The 22,848-nt window shown below is 41.1% G+C and overlaps 7 protein-coding genes across 7 annotated transcripts; 3 read left to right on the forward strand and 4 right to left on the reverse strand.

Moving 5' to 3' along the window:
• The first annotated feature begins 325 nt into the window (after positions 1-325).
• On the forward strand, positions 326-977 carry LOC134191330 (uncharacterized). The gene is made up of 2 exons (XM_062659935.1): positions 326-766; positions 837-977. The coding sequence occupies exons 1-2, from the start codon at positions 427-429 to the stop codon at positions 902-904; spliced, it is 408 nt and encodes a 135-aa protein (XP_062515919.1). The 5' UTR covers positions 326-426; the 3' UTR covers positions 905-977.
• Positions 978-1,099: 122 nt separating this feature from the next.
• Positions 1,100-3,182, reverse strand: LOC134191329 (death domain-containing protein CRADD-like). The gene is made up of 4 exons (XM_062659934.1): positions 2,894-3,182; positions 2,765-2,820; positions 1,519-1,595; positions 1,100-1,312 (listed from the first exon to the last, which is right to left on the reverse strand). Exons 1-4 carry the CDS (start codon positions 3,180-3,182, stop codon positions 1,102-1,104), a joined length of 633 nt encoding a protein of 210 aa, XP_062515918.1. The 3' UTR covers positions 1,100-1,101.
• A 370-nt stretch (positions 3,183-3,552) lies between these two features.
• Positions 3,553-9,514, reverse strand: LOC134191328 (uncharacterized). The gene is made up of 7 exons (XM_062659933.1): positions 9,089-9,514; positions 7,284-7,382; positions 7,045-7,218; positions 6,936-6,986; positions 4,127-4,231; positions 3,766-3,849; positions 3,553-3,692 (listed from the first exon to the last, which is right to left on the reverse strand). Exons 1-7 carry the CDS (start codon positions 9,426-9,428, stop codon positions 3,568-3,570), a joined length of 978 nt encoding a protein of 325 aa, XP_062515917.1. The 5' UTR covers positions 9,429-9,514; the 3' UTR covers positions 3,553-3,567.
• A 599-nt stretch (positions 9,515-10,113) lies between these two features.
• LOC134190914 (torsin-1A-like) lies at positions 10,114-11,526 on the reverse strand. Its single transcript, XM_062659455.1, has one exon. It carries the CDS (start codon positions 11,517-11,519, stop codon positions 10,179-10,181), a length of 1,341 nt encoding a protein of 446 aa, XP_062515439.1. The 5' UTR covers positions 11,520-11,526; the 3' UTR covers positions 10,114-10,178.
• A 28-nt stretch (positions 11,527-11,554) lies between these two features.
• On the forward strand, positions 11,555-13,371 carry LOC134191085 (3-keto-steroid reductase/17-beta-hydroxysteroid dehydrogenase 7-like). The gene is made up of 10 exons (XM_062659649.1): positions 11,555-11,632; positions 11,773-11,997; positions 12,059-12,148; positions 12,219-12,333; positions 12,400-12,518; positions 12,583-12,658; positions 12,750-12,854; positions 12,918-12,974; positions 13,035-13,133; positions 13,229-13,371. The coding sequence occupies exons 1-10, from the start codon at positions 11,595-11,597 to the stop codon at positions 13,304-13,306; spliced, it is 1,002 nt and encodes a 333-aa protein (XP_062515633.1). The 5' UTR covers positions 11,555-11,594; the 3' UTR covers positions 13,307-13,371.
• Positions 13,372-13,620: 249 nt separating this feature from the next.
• Positions 13,621-19,428, reverse strand: LOC134190824 (serine/threonine-protein kinase ATR-like). The gene has a single exon (XM_062659342.1). The coding sequence runs from the start codon at positions 19,426-19,428 to the stop codon at positions 13,642-13,644; it is 5,787 nt and encodes a 1,928-aa protein (XP_062515326.1). The 3' UTR covers positions 13,621-13,641.
• A 2,338-nt stretch (positions 19,429-21,766) lies between these two features.
• LOC134191222 (ufm1-specific protease 2-like) lies at positions 21,767-22,779 on the forward strand. The gene is made up of 5 exons (XM_062659820.1): positions 21,767-21,896; positions 22,003-22,215; positions 22,280-22,382; positions 22,453-22,538; positions 22,602-22,779. The coding sequence occupies exons 1-5, from the start codon at positions 21,777-21,779 to the stop codon at positions 22,740-22,742; spliced, it is 663 nt and encodes a 220-aa protein (XP_062515804.1). The 5' UTR covers positions 21,767-21,776; the 3' UTR covers positions 22,743-22,779.
• Positions 22,780-22,848: the final 69 nt, after the last annotated feature.

A 22,848-nucleotide genomic window follows, 5' to 3' on the forward strand; every position in this document is an offset into this window, starting at 1 on the left:
ACACTAAATCGATCACCATATGGACATGGATTTCAAGACCTACACTAGAATTTCAACTCTCATTGCAGCATAAGGCTACAGGTATAGACACTCTGAATCTAGCAGGCAATGATTGTTGAATGTTTAGTCAAGCCGGGAATGTCCTAACTAACTTTCTCTAGACTTACAGTAATCATGCCTATGACCTCATCAACTTTCAATAATACTGGAAGTCTGTCGGGGTCGAGAGGACAAGAATGGAGACAAAAATGCGACAAAAATAAACCCGGGGACAAACAGCCGCTCTCGATCCGCATTCACGCTGACCCCATCCACTCGATTTCCTGGCATCACAGCAAACATCCCGGATGTACATGTAGGTGTGTCGCTCAGTACAGTTCGCATCGGTTTGCTGTTTGGCGTTCGCAGCACACTCGGTGCAGTTGGATGGCTGGCATGGCTGATCTGAGTGCGGAAGAGATCCGCGAGCTCCAGCAAGAGGCGGTCAACAATCTGAGAATAAAAATCGTACGAGACCTGATACCGAGGAAATACTACTCCTATCTACGCCAGAAACGCGTATTCGACGAGGACGACACGGAACTGATTCGTTCCAAGCCGACGCAGAAAGAGAAGAGCGAATTGTTTCTCGACCTCGTCTGTAAACACCCGGATGGTTTCAGAGCTGTCTGCGAGGCTCTGTACGACGACGGTACGCAGGTTCATATCGTCGAAGAGATGACGAGAGAATTCCAGAGGCTAAAGCAGACGTACATCGAAAATAAAGGTCAAACCGGATATGCATGCATTCCATTGTCAGTGCAATTGGCTCATTCGTGTCACGTGATCGGTTGTAGAGGCCAGGAAGGCGATAGCAAAGGCTGCAGCGGAAAGAGAAGAACAAATAGGACCGAGACCGTTGTAGGAATGTGTAGGAAAGACGGTCAACGCCCTCTAACATGATTGTTTCTAGACACGTGGATGAGATTGTTTCAATGAAACACGTATTTTTTCTTGAGCATTTCACATATAATTATTCTATCTAACTCCATGGCATCATCACATATTTTATTGTAACAATAACATCTGATGGTTTCAATAACAAATTGATATAAAACGTATCTAAGCCTTTATATTGCATGCATGCATGGCCTTCTCGAGCATCTCGACTACATCCGTTCTCGGTATGTCCCGTAGTATTGATATTAACGAACCTAATGACGCTTTACTTCCCATTCGGCCATGCCAGAGAGTCAACGTGCAGTCTGTTGGGTTCGACTGGCATCTAACTTTATCTATCCGGTCAATCGGCAGACCGACATCTCTATATACCCTGATAAACATATAATAAAATATAATTATATGATAAACATATTATACAATAGAGTAAATCTCTAATATGTCACAGCGCCGGATCCAGGAAATTTTGAAAGAGGGGGTTCAACATTAGCAGTTATTTATAGCATTATTAATTTTCTCTTTTCTAATGAACCCCTCTGGATCCGGTCCTGTGTCAGACGTTCAATTCTCATCGTTTACCTCTCCCAGTTGTCACCGAATACGTTGTCTTCATTGAGAAGTACACATAGTCTTGAATGAACGTTGGCAGGCAAGTTCTTAAAGTAAAACATACAACATAAAATTTAATATTTACTAGTAAATGAAGCTGTGTTTACACTGTCGCTTCAGAGCTACGAACGCGCGTGTGTGTGTGTGTGTGCGTGTGTTGTGTGTGTGTTATGTGTGTGTGTGCGTGCACACGTGCGTTGTGTGTGTGTGTGTGTGTGTGTGTGTGTGTGTGTGTGTGTGTGCGCGCACACGTGCGTGTGTAATTTTTTTCCAAAAATTAGAAATTTATTAATAAATCTATTATATTTTATGAATTATAAAGTATGTATAAGAATTCTAAATTTGGCTTAAAAACGTTGCATTTAAAAAATCCATAATATGAAAAATTAGTATTTTGTATAAATTATATTGAAAATATGTAAGAAATTAATTTATATGCCACCTTCATTGAGAAGTACACAGAGTCTCAAATGAACGTTGGCAGTAAAATTAATATTTAGTATTAATTAATAATTAGTAATGTTTAAAAAATAACATTTTAATAAATTTTTAAAATTAAAAATTTATTAATAAATCTATTATATTCTATGAATTATAAAAACTGTATAACAATTCAAGTTTGGTTTTAAACATATTGCATTTAATAAAATCTATAAAATATATATAATTAATATTATTACTAAATATTTTTAAAAATAAAATTTTAACAACAATTTTTTAAAAATTAGAAATTTATTAATTTTCTAAATTTAACGTGTTTAGCCAAATTTTGAATGCTTATACATATTTTATAATTCATAAAATACATAATTTATAAAATACATAATTTATAAAATACATACAATTAATATTCTGTAAAAAATATTTTAAAACTACTCTGAAAGAAGAAATTTGTGCGGGAGAAAATTGTGCTTTTTCTAGAAACATCACTTGTGCGAAATTAATTTGTGCAACAATAAGGCCATGCGCAATAAGATCATGCGCAAGGGAAAATATATGTGGAATTTATTTTGTGGGATGGGCTTGTGATCACACAAAATCGCACGAATTTTTCTCCCACACAAATTTCTTTATGCAAAAATTAATATTTTGCATAAATTATATTTAAAATATGTTGCATTAAAAATTAATAAGATGTATAAAATTAATATTTTGTATAAATAATTAATTAATTATATTATTAAAATATGTAAAAATTAATATTTCTATATGCCACCTTAACACAAGTGTTCTCCGTCATCTCCACAACGGCATCGTCATTAAAGTAATCTACTGTCGTCCAAGCAACCAAGAGAAAGTCTCAATTTCAGTGACGTCATGACAGAAATTAAATCCGATTGTCTACCTTCCTTGATGTCTGGCAGACCTGCTTCTTCCAAAAACGGCTCTGACAAATAGCCTTGTACCTCTTGGAGTGCTTTGACAAAGGCTACGAATGCCTTAGGGCCTTTTCTTGGGAGAATGGAGAGCAGAGCTTCCGCCTTTTCTCTGGCCGACTCTTCAGACGTGATGTCTTCGATGTCTGACTCGTTCAGGAGTCCGCCACGCATCTTGCTTACTATTCTGTCGGTGAACATTTCGCGGACGAGTTTCACTCGGTTGGATACGATCAATTCTCGATGCCTCTTTTCCATTACAACAGCCGGGCATGATCAGAAACACGCGATGTCACGTGATGTAAACTAACCAATTCCCGTACAAAAATTTAAAACTATTATACCACCTTAAAATCATATTATTGTTATACATACACTATTTTATGTGCAATATAAGATAAAAATGATACACTGTTATTTGTTCAACAAAAATTAATTAAAGTATGTAATACCGACATTGTAAAACGATACAATCTCAGTTGTTCGTGTATCATGAAAAATTAAAGACACACATGTACAACTACTAGTACGCCTTCTGACAAGAATAAGTGAGAAAGCTGCGTCATAAAAACAGCAAACTATCACTACCCTAACATTAACCTAGTTGCAGTAACTCAGTAAGCAAAATTCTCGGCTCAACTGATCAATTGTCACCAGCCCCACGTGAGGCATCACTTGCAATTGCTCTAGACCCGAACCTGTCCAATGCCTCATGTCTTACCGCACGACTCCAATCCTGATCACCGTCACCACTCATAGGTGATGATACTACACGATCAAACACAAGAAATGCAAATACAATTTACACATACCATGTAAATAACATCGTCACGAGACTGACCACTGCTGCTGTAGTCGAATGTCGATTGATGTTGAGCAAGAGTACTAAAGTCTGTAGATCTCGAAGGAAGAGTTGTTTTAGGACCTAACAATAGAATATCCTCATAAGTTGCAACGTCAAATATTTGTTTGTTTATTTGTTTATTTGTTTGTTTATTTATTTGTTTGCTTATTTGTTTATTTATTTGTTTACTTGTTTATCTATTTGTCTGTTTGTTTATTTGTTTATTTGTTTGTTTATTTGTCTGTTTATTTATTTGTCTGTTTATTTATTTATTTACTTGTTTGTTTATTTGTTTGTTTATTTGTTTGTTTATGTATTTGTTTATATGTTTATATTATAGATCTGCAAACGTTCTCACCATTCATTGCTTCAGAACTCATCGTATGCAAACTACTGGTCGTTGTACTATTTGACTGTGGATACAACGACATGTTGACGCTCAAATATGACGTCTCGCTTGAATCTAAAACAGTAGTTGACATACATATGTTGCAGTTCCATCTCATTTTCACTAAGTATAACTTACATGCAAATTGTTTATATGCATCCCTCCAATACAGTAGTCTAGTGTATTGTGAGATGCATCCCTATAATACAATAGTCTAGTGAGATGCATCCCTCCAATACAATAGTCCAGTGTATTGTGAGATGCATCCCTCTAATACAATACTCTAATGGTAGCCAGACCCTTTTCCCGGGTCATACTTCCGCAAAAATAGGGTCTGGCACGGTTGCTTTGAAGTCGTCGTGTTGCTGCTTGTACGATAAATGGACAACTAAAGACCGGATGAGCATGGCACTACTCAGCACTTTGCGGTTACTTATCTCTTATCTACACTGGCTGGAATTTCCTTCATTTCGTCTTCTTGCAAATTGTGTTGTCATGTGAGCAATGTCTCTGCGAATGTGCAACTTCTATGTGTACTTACACAGCACTCGGGGCGTCGAGAGCTTAGACGTAACTCAATTACTAGCGCTGATCAGTCACTCTGTTTGCCCTGTCTGCCCGAGCTGTTGTGTGTGTTCTTACGCTCATGTTTTGTCATCTCGTGCTAGCTAGAGGTCGACCCAGAGACATACAGAGCGTGCTCACTGCATAGTCAGTGGCAATGGGAAACAATGGACGTTCCAGTGTGAAGACGTTCGATTCTTGCTGTCACTGTTACATCAGTATTCAGGTACGTGTAAGTACACATAGAAGTTACACATTCGCAGAGACGTCGCTCACATGACAACACAATTCGCAAGAAGACAAAGAGAAGAAAATTCCAGCCAGTATAGATAAGAGATAAGTAACCACTAAGTACTGAGTAGTGCCATGCTCATCTGGTCTTTAGTTGTCCATTTATCGTACAAGCGGCAACGCGACAACTTCAAAGCAACAGTGCCAGACCCTATTTTCACAGAAGTATGACGCGGGAAAAGGGTCTGGCTACGCGAGACTAGTCTAATGTATTGTGAGCTTGGGCTAACACCTTAAAACAATTTAGGAGACAGAGACAAACGTCTGGTTTCTCTCTGTGACAATCTCACTGATACCTTTGTTGATAGGCCCCTATCCTTAGCAGGAGATTTGAATGAAGCTTTGGAGGATCATCACACTTCCTGTACAACAACTGAGCCACTGGTTCCTTCTTTGCAAGATCTCTCCAATTGTTCAAAGAAATTACAATCTCGACTACAGTCAATCAAAAAAGACAAACAGTTCCATCAATTTTTACAGAACTGCACTACAAGAGAAGATAGAGCAAGACTGATTAGCTGTGGGGGACCAATTGCAGGGGTTTGGCTAGATGCAGTCCCAGTGTCGCAGAAATTCACTCTTAGCTGTGTTCAGTTTAGAACTGCAGCACTTATGCGACTAGGGGCAAGTCTTCCTGTACTGGGAAACATTGAGAAATGCATACCCCTGTGTGGTAAAGACATAGACAAACAAGGCTATCATTTGCTCACGTGCAAATTTGGAGGAGGTCCAATATTCAGGCGCGACCATTACCTGGACAACTACTACAACATGTTTTGGGAAGTAGGCTTCCATTGCCGTAAAGAACTGACAGCTCAATTCCAAAACAAGCAATGCCCAGACATAGCTGTCTATGATTTTCACAAGGGCAAGAAATTATTGTTAGACATTACAATAACACACCCTTGGGCACAAAGTAACATCTCAGGGAGCAGCACTATGGCAGGATTTGCAGCAGTGGAAAAAGAAAAACAAAAGGACAAGAAATACAGAGAAACTGCTGAATCCCTAGGACACATCTTTCGCCCAATCGCCATTGAGGCTTTCGGACGCTGGGGCCCCAAGGCTGAAGAGCTACTGACAGAGACGAGTAAGATGGCACCCATGCAATTGGACATGCCAGTGGGCCAATTCAAAGCACAGTGGTCACGTCATTTGTCGGTGACACTTCAACGACTAAATTTGGACATAATCAATAAACGGGCATTGACAATTGTTGGCAAGAAGGAGTCTGGTACCAGCGGGCCAGCTAACCTTGCCAAATAAGAATTTAGTTTTGACTTTTCATAAATTTATGTTCGTGTGTTTGTGTGTGTGTGTGTATGTGTGTGTGTGTGTGTGTGTGTGTGTGTGTGTGTGTGTGTGTGTGTGTGTGTGTGTGCTTGGTTGCATTGTAGTTTGTATTGTAGTTTGCGTTGTAGTTTGCATTGTAGTTTGCATTTTAGTTCGTGTCGTAGTTTGCTTGTAATTTGCCTTGTGCTTTTGATGACAGTACTGAAAAATGTATATATTGTGAGATGCATCCCTCTAATACAATAGTCTAATGTATTGTGAGTTGCATCCCTCCAATACAATAGTCTAGTGTATTGTGAGATGCATCCCTCCAATACAATAGTCTAGTGTATTGTAAGATGCATCTCTCCAATACAATACAGTAGTCTAGTGTATTGTGAGATGCATCCCCCAATACAATAGTCTAGTGTATTGTGAGATGCATCCCTCCAATACAATACAATAGTCTAGTGTATTGTGAGATGCATCCCCCAATACAATAGTCTAGTGTATTGTGAGATGCATCCCTCCAATACAATACAATAGTCTAGTATTGTGAGATGAATCTCTCTAATACAATAGCCTAGTGTATCGTGAGATGCATCCCTCCAATAAATAATCTAGTGTATTGATATATATCAGACCTCCTTACCTTGTTTGGCAGTCGCGTAGCTTTCACGTGGCCTATTAATGGCCGGAACTCCTAAAACAAATGTAATCGTATCAGTCCGATGATACAAAATGTACTGACTGTTCTCGACCTTCTTGTCTGCCTTCACTTTCCATCCGCGGTCGAGGAGGAATGGGACCGGTGCTGGTTGACGAGAGAGACAATAAACGTGGGGATTTCGTATTGTGGCTAGAGGGTGGGGGTCCTGGTATGATAAGACAGCCATGATTACGTGGGATGTCTGACATTGCTATTCGATCAACAGCTGTGTTGGAAATATGTGGTTAGTGATAGTACATTCGGACTGTTGTGACACACATAATGGCTTACTATTTGGGGGAGGTGGTAGTGGCCCCATATCGTCTGTGTCGGCACTGAGGCCGCTTTGACGTGCTCCATTTTGTTGAAGTGGGGTCGCTTCTCGTTTACCTGCAATATGACAAATGATCACAAATAATAAATCCTACCTTACCTGTGGTGTGTGTGTGTGTGTGTGTGTGTGTGTGTGTGTGTGTGTGTGTGTGTGTGTGTGTGTGTGTGTGTGTGTGTGTGTGTGTGTGTGTGTGTGTGTGTGTGTGTGTGTGTGTGTGTGTGTGTGTAGCTATACCAAGTCAAACCTAGACACCTAGCTATACCTGTCACCATCCAGGTAAGCATAATTTGTTTCTAAATACTGGATAACGATGACACGAATCGTAAGTGAAAATGCCATCATGTGAGACCATACTCCCAATAGCATGTAGTTTGCTTCGCTGTCTGTCTGTCTTGTGTCTGTCTGTCTGTCTGTGTATCTGTCTGTCTGTCTGAGAGTAAGGATGCTCTCAACCACGCACACAGAGAAGAAGGGTATGCTGCAAAAGTAAGAGAGGAGAAGAAACTAAAGAAATACTCAGGAGAGGTCCTGCATGGTGGTTTATCATCCAAGTGTGTTCCACTAGTCTTTGAACATTTTGGTTTGTGGGGCTCGCACGCACACAAGTTTTTGTCTCATATATCTAGGCAAAGCTACAATACCACTCATGCACATCCTTTTAACAGCGCTCAACGTTTTAAGGCATTCTGGAGAAAGCAATTTTCCATCATTCTTCAGAGATGCAACGCCAGAGTGATTTCGAGGAAGCTGTCGAGATTTTCATGCAGTACAAACGACAGTGGCATAATGTTTGACTGCAATGTTGTAGGCCAAGTCCATTAATGTGTTATAATTTGCTTAGTTATGAAGGACTGGTAGATATTTGAAAGTTTCCTGTACATACGTAGAGTTTTGATGATAATAAATGAATCTGTCTGTCTGTCTGTCTGTCTGTCTGTGTCTGTTTTGCTTTCTGAAATATAAGTATTGTATTTCTAGACAAACCAAAAGCAGGAAAAGAATTAGTGATCATAGATCATACAACTGACAACAATTTTATGATAAGTCAACTGCTAAATCAACATACAAATCCCGACCACTCTGTTTTTATAATTTTATCTTTATATTGATTTGCCCATCCTGTACAGATATATAGCAAATTAACACAAATTTGTTCCCCGTGTGTTGTGGTGTGGAACTCAGTCTTCATGCACGGATTTTGTGGTGATTGACCTGGTAGTTGTGGCGTGATTGATGTTACAGACAACAACAAAGAAAGATGTACGCCTAACTTACACTGTCTGCTGTCTGTCTGTCGTCTGTTTGTTTGTCTGTATGTTGTCTGTTTGTTAGTCTAATGTCTGTTTGTTTGTCTGTCTGTTGCCTGTCTGTTGTCTGTTTGTTTGTCTGTCTGTCGTCTGTTTGTTTGTCTGTTGTCTGTTTGTTTGTCTGTCTGTCATCTGTTTGTTTGTCTGTCGTCTGTCTGTTTGTCTGTCGTCTGTTTGTTTGTTTGTCTGTCGTCTGTTTGTTTGTCTGTCTGTTGTCTGTTTGTCTGTATGTTCGTCTCTGTTGTCTGTTTGTCTGTCTGTTTGTTTGTCTGTCTGTCATCTGTTTTGTCCGTCTGTCTGTTGTCTGTTTGTCCGTCTGTCTGTTGTCTGTTTGTTCGTCAGTCTGTCTATCTGTCTGTCTATTTGTTCGTCAATAGTTACAACATGATGATACTTCCGTATGAACCCACACAACCATCCGCACCAAACAATTTCACAAAAATTCCTCATCTCACCATGTGTCCTCTTATACTCTTCCTTCGTCTCAACAAACGCCTTCATCAACTTCATACGCAACTGTGGCATCGTCTTGTCTTTCCCAATCGCCCTAAGCAGCTCCTCAACAACCGTCCGTTTCTCCTTTTTTGTCAGCAGATCCAAGAACTTCATCACCATCTTCTTGCGCGTCCTCTCCTCACGGATCTCATCGCAATCATCGGCGGTGAGGACGAAAGTGGAACGAAGGGATGGAAAGTATTTTGTACAGTCGATGTCTCGCGTCAGCGTGTCGTACATTTTGGTAATTGTTGTTCTGTTGATCTCGCACCAGTCGTTGTCAGTCAAAGTGTCAGACATTGTGGCAATGATTGATGTTTCGATCCCCTAATGTTGAAACTGAGAGATGTGAGAATCCTCTATTTACGTCAGCAAGTCTACCAACGGGCGGGGATTTACCCATGTCATGTGATGTCACGCACTCCTTTTTTTTATATACTGTATCCCGGATAGTCTATACTAGTACATGTATAGAATAATTTCCTCCCGAGGACACACGTGTAGCAAGCGGTCGGTCACGTGACATACAAAACGACTCGCTCCGCCTACTGCGTAACACGTGACTGTGTCCTAGTCCCCTGTTCGCACTCTTCATTGGCTCTGACATTCAAGCTGCATACAAGGGTTTGCACTTTGGTGCTTCTTCATTTATCTGGTACATGTATCAGTGAATAGTATGTATCCTTGTTCAGAGTTTAGAACTGCAAATTTACCCTCTAAATTTTAACTACGCTATAAACTCGTTTCACACCCAGTCTGCAACATCATCACACTTACACGCTACCCCTACACTCTGCTGGATGTAAATATGAAAAGCCAAATACATGTAACCGTGTATGTATCTAGAAAAAGAAGCTGGAAAAATGTAACAATACTAAGGGCAAAACGATGTCAATGAAGAGTTTGAGAAAGGGAAGTAATGAACTGAAATGATGAGAAAATGAAAAAGAGATCAAATGGCTACATAATTGAATAGTACACTTGATGAGCTCACAAACACAATATGTCAAATTAAATCAAGAAATAGAAATTCATACATCACATTCCAAGTCATCCCATTATTAAATCTATTCTGCTAGACACCTTCTTGCAACCAGATTCTGAAAAGAGTGATGATTGTTCAGGAAAGTATGACATTTCATCGGCTATTCTCTCCAAGTCTGTCATACTGTACACATAACCCTTCCTTTCCATGTCTGCCTTTGCACACAACATAACATGCTTTCTCTCCATCGGCAAAAATGGAACATATAAATCGATAACATTTGCATCAATCAAAGACTGAAACCAAGCACCTTTATGTTTGACTTGCCCAATAACATGTTCCATATCTCCAACTAAAATGCTCTCTCTAGATCTACCAGAATTGTAAACGTGAGTGACATAATCATTAATTTCTTGTCCACCCGCATTGCTGATAAACAAAAATATTGACCGCCTCATATCAATACCCTTATCATTCCTGTCAGTTCCACTAAGAAGAGACACTATACCATCTAAAACATAATTGGGAAGCTTGTCCATCTCATCAAATATAAACAGCGTTTGTCTTTCACAGCTAGCAACGGTTGCTAGAATCTGACGTCTCAATTCTTCTTTGTATCTTACTGCATAAGATGGATGTGCAAAGTCCAAAGAAGCAATAAACTTTTGGACAAAACGACTCTTTACACCATAGTAGAAAATATGTTCAGCAATAAGGTCACTAACAAAGTTCTTCCCATTGCCAGTCCAACCGTGAAATGATAAAACCAATGGTTTGGTTGGACTGGGATTATTAGTGTGACCTCGTATCATACTAATAACAGCGTCAGGCACTAAATGTTGACCATATAGAGACTCACGAAGCACCGTTTTCAGTCCAGTAAAGTTCGTGTGCAGATGAAAACCACCACAGCACTCCACTACATTGCAACGAAGAGCAAAACCACAATAGGCGAGTCCGCTGGCAGCAAGAATCCAGAAAATGACACAGCACACACAACGTCTTCGTTCAGACGACTTGATCTGACTATAGGAACGAAATCCTTTCCTTAGCTCCGCTACTCGTCGGTCTATTTTCTCCTTCCGAGCTCTCTGTTCTGCACTAAGGCCACCATCATACAAACTTCCCTGTGAGCGACTTCTGAGGTCATAATCACTCATTTTGTGGCTGAGCCTTCTTCCAGGTTTGGTAATTTCTTTAGATTGATCACCAAAACGGTGTCTTTCTTCCGTGTCTCCTTGTCTAAAAACAGATCTTCTAGTACGAATAGCTTCACAATCAAAAGGTTTCCGAAGACTTTCAACAGGAAGAGTGGTAGGAGGTGAAGGCAACACTAAAGTCAAACGAGAAGAATGGCTGCTGTTTCTACGTCGAGAATCTTGTACTTCAGGAGACGACGATGTCATTCGCGCTGACGCCTAACGCGCTAGCAACCGAGTAGCCCGTATTTGGTATACTAACAGTCGCCGGTAGCTCACGCAATGTCGGATAAAACTGCTATTATCACTGGAGCAAACAGGTTTGCTGCAACAATTTTAAGAAGATCATAAAATGCACTTAGCTAGACATAGTGCTGCTAGTCTTCTACACTATAATTCTTCTCATTTCTGCTATACGTGTCGACATGCTGTACATGCATAGACTTTGTACTTTCTCCAGTGGTCTTGGTCTTGCTGTTGCGAAACGACTGTTTGAAGAGGCTGGTCATGCGTACCAGTTGACTGACCTCCGCGTATGTTTGGCGTGCCGCAATCTACAGAAGGCCAAATTTGCAAAACAAGAACTCCATGAAATATTTGGCCTCGATATTCAAGTAGACGTACTTGAACTGGATGTGAGTCGACCTGCCAGTGTGAAGCAAGCTGTAGAAGAAATAAAATGCAGGTCTGTTGAACAAACTTAGTGAACGACTGTCTATTGATGTTAATTGAATTGTTTTGATAAGATATAAACATATTGATTGGCTTTATTTGAATGCTGGAATTATGCCTGTTGAAGGAGTCAACTGGTCCGAATTGTGGCCACCATATCCCAGGTATGACTAATATATATTATCATGTATATATAGGTGTTGACATGTAATAAATGAGATTCTTGTTTGTCAGTCGTATTCTTCAAGCATTCACTGATGGAGGCTCGCTGCTGAAGGTTGTTGATAGTAAGACTCCAGAAGGTCTCAACTCTGTGTTTGCTACCAATCTATTTGGCCACTTCTTGCTGGTACAATGATCATTACATGTGTAGGATTATGGTATCACGGCAAGCTAACTATCTATTCTTATGCAGGTCAGATGGCTGGAAGATTTTCTTTGTTCCCAGCGCTGTCCTGCACACATCGTTTGGACATCATCCTCAACTGCAATGAAAAGCCATTTTAATATTGAAGATGTCCAAGATCAGGAAGGGTCACTGTTGTCAGTGTCCAGTATTAGAGATTAATTGCTGCAACAGTTTTCCCGTCTGATCTAGAATTGACCCATACGGATCATCAAAATTTGGGATGGACCTGCTCAGCCTAGCACTAAACAATATGTTGAACGACAAGGTAAGGACAATATGCATGGAAGTTTGTTCATCCATCCACTGCTTAATTAACGTATTGACAATATGACATTCTCATACTGTCAACTATCTAGGGTATTTATTCTCATACTGTGAGTCCTGGCTTGGTCATCACGAATATGACAACCAACATACTAGCAAAATGGTTATGGTATCTCATGTCCCCAGTTGTCCTCTTGGTTAGTATTTGTTGTTGTTGTTGAATTTTGATTGTTAATTAACACATAGTGCTTTCTCAACAGATGAGACTGATCAATGGCTCATGGACATGGGATGCACACCATGGCGCAGAAGCTCAGGTAATGGACCAAGTCTGCGTGCAATCGTATCTGATAGTTCTATTGTACTCTATTGTACAGATATGGCTAAGCAAACAGGATCCAGCCATTCTTGATCATACAGCCAAATACTATAGCTGCTGCAGTCCCTTTGGCAAGTCTTATGTCAAACAATCAAGGGTACACGTTTATTATTTCTACACAGCCTGAAAACCATTCTTAAGAGTCCAGGCTTTGCGTTGTATTTCAAGTTAATTACTAATTGATCTGTACAGGAGAAGTTGGATCCAGAGCTGGCAGATCAACTGTACAAGAAACTCTTGAAATTAGCACAACAGTTTGAAACAAGCTAAACACGAGTTCAAGTAAATACCTATAGCATAGCTACTTAGACAGTTGCTGTAGTAGACTCGTACCCAGTCCTCCTTCTCACGCGCGCTCCACTTGTTTTTAGCACGTGCTTTTGTTCCACTATGTATAGCCAGGCCTGGCTGTGGAACAAATAGCACGTGCTAAAACAGGTGGAGCGCATGCGAGGAGGAGGACTGGGTACAAGTCTAGGTGTAGTGTACTCTGTGCATAGTAATGTGTGCAGTACAGTGCTGCTGCTGATTAATAACTGCTATAGTGCTGATAAAGAAGAACTCAATAGATTTGCTACAGTACTACAAGGCAGATATCTGTTTAATTAGAGGAACGGTGCCCATCCCATGTACATAAAACAGAGGTTATTGTAGTCCCTTGCTTCCTGGATAAGATAGTGAACCTGACCTTCAATGGACAGTGGTAGTCCCTTGTTGTGTGCCATCAGTCCTCGCAATCTCTGCTCCACATCATTCACTTTCTTCACTCCTGTTTCATTTACAACTTCAGTTTGCTCAGATTTGGATTTCTTTTGGTGTTTCTGTGCTGACCAAGGATCTGATTTTCCTTTCTCCCATTCAACCAGTGGATCATGAATGAGAGTCTTGAGGACAGAAAGAAGAGGGTCCCGCTGGTCCCGTAGAACTCGAAGAGTTACCTCACATGCCTTTCTGAAGAGACCTTCACATCCTGTGAATCCCATGGCATCAACCATGTTTTGAGTCAAACGAAAAGGTACCCGTTCTGGGTGCTCAAATGTTTCTCCTTTATTGAATAGACAGTCGAAGTCAACATGCACCACGTCACCACATGTTGAATCCAGAAGAATATTCTCAGTATGACGGTCACCAAGGCCAAGGACATAACCGACCATTGACATTACAGCGACAGTACGAGAATAAGAAACTTGGCTTTCATACCAAGATGCTGGATCTGGGAAGGTACGGAGAAACCACTCGTGAAGAACAGGTGGCTTGTGTTGATCAATTAAACTTCCCATTACTTGTTGCCTTACTTCTTTTGATCGTGGATTTTTCTCTATCAGTCGCCAAGCAGTCCTCAGGTCCTTCCCACTAATATTCTTTTTCTTTTCTGTGTACAGTTTCATGAGTGCTGTGCGTAGTGCTACTGTGTCATTTACCCATTGAAGTAGACCACACTGATCATTGAGTGGAACAACTGTGTATGTTCGAATACGTAAGCCACGACGCCGACTCTCAACATCACGATAGAGGCATCGATTCACTAGTGAATTGAATTCCATCAGACGACAATCTTTGCGAAGATCATCCTTAGGTTTGCAAATCATAGTATATCCTTTGCCATCACTTCCTCGAATAACTATTTTCTTCGGTTTGGCCATGGATTTGATGACCTCAATTTCAGGGTCAAAGCCTACAATATATGGTACAGTGGAAGGAAATGGGTAATGTGTAGGATGGGCACCAGAACTTGCGGGTAGAGACACAGTCATAGTACCTTGGTCAGGAATTATAACTGAACTGAAGTGCTGCTCAGTGACTAGATTGACCAGCTGTCTGAAGTCAGAGTTCATATCAAGACGAGTTGTCTTTGCCTCCTTATCACAAACCTCTATCAATTTTGCTGCAAGTCGCATCAGATCAGCCATTGGTTTGTTGAGTGATGAATCCAATGCAACAGCAGCTCTGAATATTTCTTGGCAACGATACTTTCGAGTATCATATGATGATTTTGACACAGCAACCATCATCCACAAAGCTTGCTGAGGAAATGAGACAATCAGTTTGGCTACTAAGGTCTTTATAATTCCAAAGACAGACTCATTCTGGTGGCAGATGCGAGATACAATCTGAGGAAAGCAAGTGAAAAACTGGTAAGCAGCTAAATGTTCAATAAGCTCTTCCATTATTGTGTTCATCTTTTGAAGCTGAGCTTGTGAGTTGGCAGCCTTCAAGCCAGATCGCTTGCTATTGCTTGATCCAGAGACTGGTTTGACAATTTCAGCACCAAAATCCATCCAAACACTCAATAGCCTTGGCATGGACTCATAAATGTAATGACTACCATGACGAAGTGAATCCCCAAAATGACGTATAACTAATGGTAAACATTCAAAGTCTTTGCCTGGCTCTGTTCCTTCCAATGCAGTTCGTAATCGATCATAATACTTTGCTAGAAAGAAGTGACTGCTTTCCCAATCACTGTGTTCTTTTACCAAATCTTTGTATTGTTTAAGTATTGTGTTTGTATCACAGAGTGCTGTTTCTTCCATCCATTGTCCCACCAAAAGCATGGCTCTGGCATGTGCTGATGGTTTTCCACTGTCTTCTTTCAATGAGCTTAATTCTTTCCTCAAGTTGTCTTGCAGAACAACCAAAGCTTGTTTTGTTTCTCCTTGCTTCCACTGACACTTTGCCTTCTCTAACCAGTGCTCTGGTGCCTGATACGAGCTGGCATTCAGAATACAGTTAAATGCACTTTGGAGGTACCCGGCTTTGCGAGCAATCTTGGCACTTGTCAGCCAATAATCACCCAGATGATGTTTCACTACCACGTTTGGAATTAGACCGAGCAGAGTGCGTCGTAGCCGAAGAATTGGTTCTCGAATTCTGAAAGATCCTTGTGTTACATCAAGTCTCACTGACCATGTCTGAGTGAGGTTTTTCATTGTCGTTTCAGCATCACTGCCTCCACTGTTCAAAATTAAGCTGCGACACACATCTTCCAGTTCTTGCAGCATATGAAGTTGAACGATGTACTCATAGCCTCGAGTGTAAGACAAAGGATCACTGCTGACAGCAGACAGTCTATTGACAGCGTGTTCACGAACTGCAGAAAGCTGCTTCTCAAATTCAGTTGTTTTTTTGGACTTTGCACTGGCCAATAGCTGTCCAATGCCTACACTCCATTCAGAAGATGGGTTGGGCTCTAAAGACAAACACTTTTGGAGAGTGTCCCATTCTCCCAGCTGCCAACATGCTTCTACTTGCAGCTTGTTCAACTCTTTGGTCCACTGAGGCTTTTCCACCAAAACACCACTCAGATGACGAAGCGCAACAAAATTCTCCCCTAGACCAAGAAAAGCAAGGACTAGGCCTTCATGATTTCTTAGTGAGTGGGGTTGTTCTTGTACAGCTACATTATAGCAAGCCAAAGCATCACGCAATTTTCCTTTCATTTCCAGTTCTAGGATTTGATCAGAAATCGTAAGCGCAACAGATCGAACAGTAGCAAGTCCATCAAGACCGTCTGCTTCCTCCATGTCAGCATACAGCTGTTGGAGAATTTGGAGATGAGGTTGAACATCCATTGGGTTCTCTCTGACAAAATGATCTTCAAACAATAACAGTGAATGACTGTAGGCCTTACAATGATAGGCAGCTATAGCCAAAGCATCTTTGGGAACGCCTCTCAAAAAGTCTGTCAACAAACTGCACTGCTGCTTCAAAGCAGGCAAGTCAGCATTAGTCATAACAGGGACTTGTTTTGCAACTTGATCTTCAGCGACACAGTACTGAGACTGTTTGTGGATGGCAATCTGTGTAACAGAGTTATGAAGGGACAACACAGTCTGTGCTGCTCTGTGACGAAATTCTGCTTTAGCTGGCGAAGTGTCCTCATTCTTTTGAGCATGTGTAATAACAGCTACCATCTCTTTACTTATCTGTTCCATTTGTTCCGGTTGACCTTGAAGTATGATCTCAGTTACTAGATAAGGCAACAAAAAAGCAGCCACTTGTACGAAGTGTCTACAAACAACACTGCAACTTTCAAACATCTTCCTTGTGTCATTTTCAATCTGACTAATCAGGAGATCCAGCCAACGGCACAGCCACATTGGGTAGGATTTACCCTGCTTGCCCTGATAAATTGGAACTGGTGTGACAACTTCTGTTTCCTCTTTACTACGTTTGTAGTTCGAGTTAAGATGTGGTTCAAGAAGCTCCCTGTGATGACTAGGAAATGATGACCAGATCAATTTTCCTTGTTCAGACTGGGAATTGAGAGGTGAGCATCTGTATGCTATCAAGGTCTCCTGCAATGCAAATGAACAACAATCTTGTCCTCTAGTGTCTTTGGCTGCCAGGAAGGCATGAATTAGTTCTGTAATCAACAAAACAGCAAACTCTGCTGATCTGACGCCATCCTTTACCAATGCAGCTTTACGGGATGTCTGTCGTGATAATTCCCTGAGTTTACCAGGATCAACAGCTCCAATTTCTCCTAAACAAGCAGCAAATGCCAATCTGGCTACCTTGTCGCTGTCCTGACACCCTGAGAGAATAGTCCAAATAAGTTCACTGAGCAACGGGTTCAGACTGTCACATGAATTTATCCAGTCAAGAATAGACATTCTGTTACCTTGTAATAGACTGTATAAACTAGTAACAGCATATCTTCTAACATCTGCCTGTTCATGTTGACAATCTTTGAGCATCTGCAACACACGAGTTTGGAGACGATTCTCAGTTGACTGTGCATTGTGACACTCTCGAAGCACCTGATTGACTGTCCCTAATCGAGGATGAGATGGCATGTAGTAGATCTCATTGAATCGAGCTTGTAGAGCTGACCGACATTTTACAAAAAGAAAGGTAAAGATGTCAGCCACTTGATCAGCATGCTGATCTAGCAGTGGAAGTAAGCAGACAGTTATTTCACTGAGCAATGTTCCAAGCGATGTCATCTCTATGTTGTGAACAAAACAAGACCAAGCTTTTAACCCCAAGTCACGCAGCTGCTCCAGTGTCAAGCTAAGACGAAGAATAGCCATCACCTTGAGACGTACTGGTGTTAAATGCTTGGATCCCAGTAGATTCATTAAGTAGATCAGACTTTCCAATCCTAACCGTTTCTGCTCATTTTCTATTTGTGTCCCTAGCAGCAAACTGTTAAAGAAGGCTAATATTCCCAGCAGCTTAGGTTTCAAAAGTGACGAAAGGTCCTCCTCTGATTGTATAGATCCCTGGCTGTTTCCTTCTTTCTCATTCAAAAACACCAACCCATTCAGTACTTCTTTGGGGTTGCGACTTATGTGAAGTAGTAGCTGGTTGTATGTATTTGGTCCTTCAGCCAGCAATAGTCGATCAACACTAATTCCTGCTTCTGTGTCTAAAAAAGACATGGCATGAGCAAGTCTGTCAGGAGAACATTTTCGAACAATGTATGAGAATATGTAACGAATGTTGTCCAACAGCATCCTTTGCTTTGTCTGTCCTGCTTCCTGTGACAGAACTTTCAAAATAGCTGAAGCTGCAATTGTGGACTCATACACTAATGGAGGCAGCAAACATCTTGCTTTCGCATTAATCAGCTCTGAAGAGCTTCTAAAGTCAAACAAGGTAGCCACATCATCCAGTGTTCTTAGACAATGGACACAGTCCAAGTTCGAGTTTTCATTCCAGTGCATACTGTGGATGTAGGACATTACATATTGACATAATGATTCTTGGTGAGCCACAAAGAACTGAGTGGGTGACATGTGCTGACACTGGATCATTCGTCGAGCTTCACAGAAAGCTGCAGATCTCAAGAACGATTGAGGATGAGACAGATACGTGTGTAGCAAAAGTGAAAAGACCTTCATAATCCACTCATTGGTCAGACTAAGACACACACAACCAATCACACTTAACAGTGCCTCTTCCTTCGCCACATCCTTTGTGTCAATGCAGTGTTGTAGCTGGTGCTTAAGTCGTGCATACAGGCTTTCTTCTATTGATTCTGTCAAAGCTTTATTTACCATTGAGACACATTTTATGATTGACTGGAGAGCTGGACCAAGAAATGAAAGATGTTCAGCAGGGAGGTCACTAACAAATTCATAACATAGAGTAACAAATGACTTGGCAGAATCTTTAGTAAAGTCAAGGCATCTAATGAGAAGTGGGAGGCCAGTCAAAAAGACATGCTCCACATCCCTTTGACCAGAACATACTCCCAGACTCAAAAACAACTGAAAACAAGTAGGATTTGCAAACGACTTGTCTTTGTCACCTTCACATGTCACTTTCAAAGACACACATTCTGCAGCTGAGTAAAAGTTGCCCTCAACAGGCATCTGTCTGACTATTTCCACTTCTCCTGAAGCAGCACATGCTATTTTCGAAATGGACTCTGCTAATGTCATTCTGACAGCTGAGCTTTCATCTTTTATCAAAAACTTCAGATTTCCAATCAAGCCCTCAAACACATCAGGACAAATACCAACAAGTAGCACAGCAGATTGAATAGCAGCTTGTCTTGTATTAGTTTGTGAACACTCCAGTCCAGCTCTAACAACATGAGATCTGAATTGCCAAAACTCACAGCTGCAGAGAGAGGCAGCAGCTAAAAGACTTGGACCAAAGTCCATAGAAACAGAATGTTTTGTGACAAACGTTTCCAAAGCAACAGACAAACTGCAATGTCTGTCAAGAATCTGCATGTCCATGGGAAAGCAACCGCGAACCTTGTGAAGCCAAGGAAGACAAGCAAGCTGTAGCAAATACGAAACTGTAGAAGATTGCATTGAACAAACAGTTTGAGCATAAAAAAGAGCCTCAACACCACTTAGCATGGTTCGAAACAGAGATGGAATAGCAGTTGGTTTTACAGGAGTGGCACCAGACAGTGCTTGTTCCAGCAAACTACACCAAATTCGCATAAAACTACCCACTGCACTGTCTGACACAAGAGGCAACTCAATGGATGATTCTTGTTGAAATCCAGGATTGTCCTCCACCCTGACACTGCAGTAAGCAACCAAAAACTGAGAAATGATATTTAGGATGCCTGCTAACTTCAGTGATAAGACTCTGACTTCATCCCACGGGTCATCCACATTATCTTTTCCAAACAAACTTTTGAGTCTTTCAAGCACAGCAATGCCAACATTACAAAGCCAGCTGACACAATCAGGCAGCAGAACTCCTGATTTAGACAGAAACTGTTTACTTGGTGACTCGGTACTTATCTTCACCTGTTTAGACTGCCCATGAGAAGCATCAGATCCGTCGGTCATCTGCTTTCGTGATGATTCCTCACTAGAAATGGTAACTGGGCACTGAGTAACTGTTTGTGCCAAAATGAAGTCAACAACACAAGACATGCCAACCTCAAAGTTGATACGATCAACAAAACAAATCAAATTGTCTCCGCATACTGCTAGTTCCTTGAGGTCTAAAAACCGAGCATAAACAGAGGCCAGTTGGTGAAGTATCAGTAAAACAGTATTGCGCAATTTGGCACTTTTGATATACAGCAAGCAGCCTTTACTGATGAAGTCACAGAAATTCTTAAAGACTGCAATGAGATCAAGTGGAATAGAAACTTTCTCTGTCTGACAATCTAGTAAGAGATGTAGACAACCAGCTACCGATTCCTCTAACTCAATCACACTTGCATTCTCTTCCACTTGTGCCACAGACTGGGAAAGACTACAAAGTTTGATCAAACTGTTTGACAGACACATTGCAAGTGGCAAGAGAAGAGTTGTTGTATTTTCCGAAGTTAGTATAGCTTGAATAAGATTAAGGCAAGCTATCTTGACATCAATATGACCACACCCAAGAAGACTCAGTCCTAGCGGCCAAAATGACTGAAACCAAGAAGATGGAAATTGCAGCAATGACTGAAGCAAGTTTGTGAAAAACTTCAAAAGTGATGTCTGCAGATCTAAGAAGCACTCAGGACCAGCCAACTCAATCAAACAGCAGTTATTCAGCTCACCACAACCATCACCACTAAAAGTCAAACATCTAGGGAATAGTTCACAAAAGAATTGAATATAGACTGGAAAGGTGGCATCATCAAGACGATCCTCAGGCAGACTAAGCAAAGTCTGCAGTCCTTGGTGAAGGTCACTAACTGTATTCAACAGTTCCACAACCATAGCATTATACGATACTCCATCGCAGGTGTAAACTCCGTGAAACAATTCAGTGAGAAGATTCATTGTCCGGCCATGCAGAGATTGACATGCAGAATTACACAAAATATCAATCAACTTCACAGTAATCCACAAAGTCAGATCTGTAGTGAGTATCCTACCGGCTTCGTTCTGCTCACCAGACAACTCACTGCCCGTTTGTACAAAGAGGTTCGAACGAAACTCGGTGACACAACACTGAAGAAAACTGAGGACACTGAGACAATGCGGCGTACCTGAAGTCTTTCTCTGCAACTGCTCGCGAACGGCAGCACTACTGCTTAGATGGTCGTTCACCGAACCAATAACAGTCTGTAGTAACTGTTGTCGATATTTCTCACTAATTCCTGCCCCACTGCCTGACTCGCTCGAGAGCCACCCGATTAGGTCTTTCCAACTCTTCCGACCAGTGTCCTGATTAGCAGAAGAACTCATTTCGGACTCAAACGCCAATATCAACCGAGATACTCAAGAATCCGAGCTCGCGTTCTAACCGTTCGATTCGCGCCGATTTGACATACGCACGCGCAAAGCAAGTTAAATTAAGTCATATCCCGGATATTAAAGAGATGGAGCCCCTGCGCAACGTTCATGCAGATGTTTCCCACCCTACAGGTTGTTATAGAGTTTCTGTTGTGGAAGGCGACTACTATTACTATCATTATGGTGCTGATGTTGTCAACGATAAGGTGGGGTCCAATGGGTTCATGTAGTTGGCTTAATTAATTAATTAATGAAAATTAATTGATTATACTGCATAATCTCCGCACCTTTAACGTTACGACTTGCTGCTAGGGATGGGGATGTGGCTATCGCACATTGCAGACTATGTGTTCGTGGATCCGTTTTCGACAGGAAGCTCTAGGCTTGCCAAGTAACAGAGAACCTACCATCAGACAAGTTCAGCAAATGCTAGTAGAGATGGGAGATAAACCGCCAACTTTCGTTGGCTCTCGTGATTGGATAGGGACTTACGAAGTCTCCATATGTATTGACTTCATGTATGAGGTGTTTGTTGGCCATTCACGCAGTTCCTAAACCTCGCTAGCTGTAACTCTTATGGTTTGTTAAGGTTCCATGCAAGATCTTGCATTGTCGAAATGTAGAAGAAGTTAAAGCTAACGCTGCGGCTCTTTTGGACCATTTTAGTTCAATAGGATGTCCTGCAATGATTGGTGGGTTTCCTCAACTATCCCAGTAGTAAGTTGTAATTGATTAATTAATGAAAGAAGGCGTGTAACGCAGGTGGTGACAGGGACGCTGCTTCAAAAACTGTACTTGGCATTGCTTTACATCAAGCAGACTCATCTCAATCTCAGCTGTTGATATTGGTCAGATTTCAAATGAAAAATGCGTTCATCTATTAATTAAATGTAGGAAGTCTTGCTCTGTAGGATCCTCACTATGTTGGTGTAGCGGATGTGTCTACTCTTATTAGGGAAGGATGGATAGGTTGGACTCCAATGACACAGCTATCAGACACTTCATTCTATAACATCTGTCTGCCCCAGTTCCAGGCGAGACAAAGTACATGATCAATACGTAGTAGAGAATTAGATTATCAATAGAGAAGTCTTGAATTCTATCAAGTCAAGTGTAAAGACCATGATGACCCAACCTCACCAATAAAATAATAAAATA

This window comes from Corticium candelabrum, chromosome 15, assembly GCF_963422355.1.
Source record: "Corticium candelabrum chromosome 15, ooCorCand1.1, whole genome shotgun sequence".
Lineage (NCBI taxonomy): Eukaryota > Metazoa > Porifera > Homoscleromorpha > Homosclerophorida > Plakinidae > Corticium > Corticium candelabrum.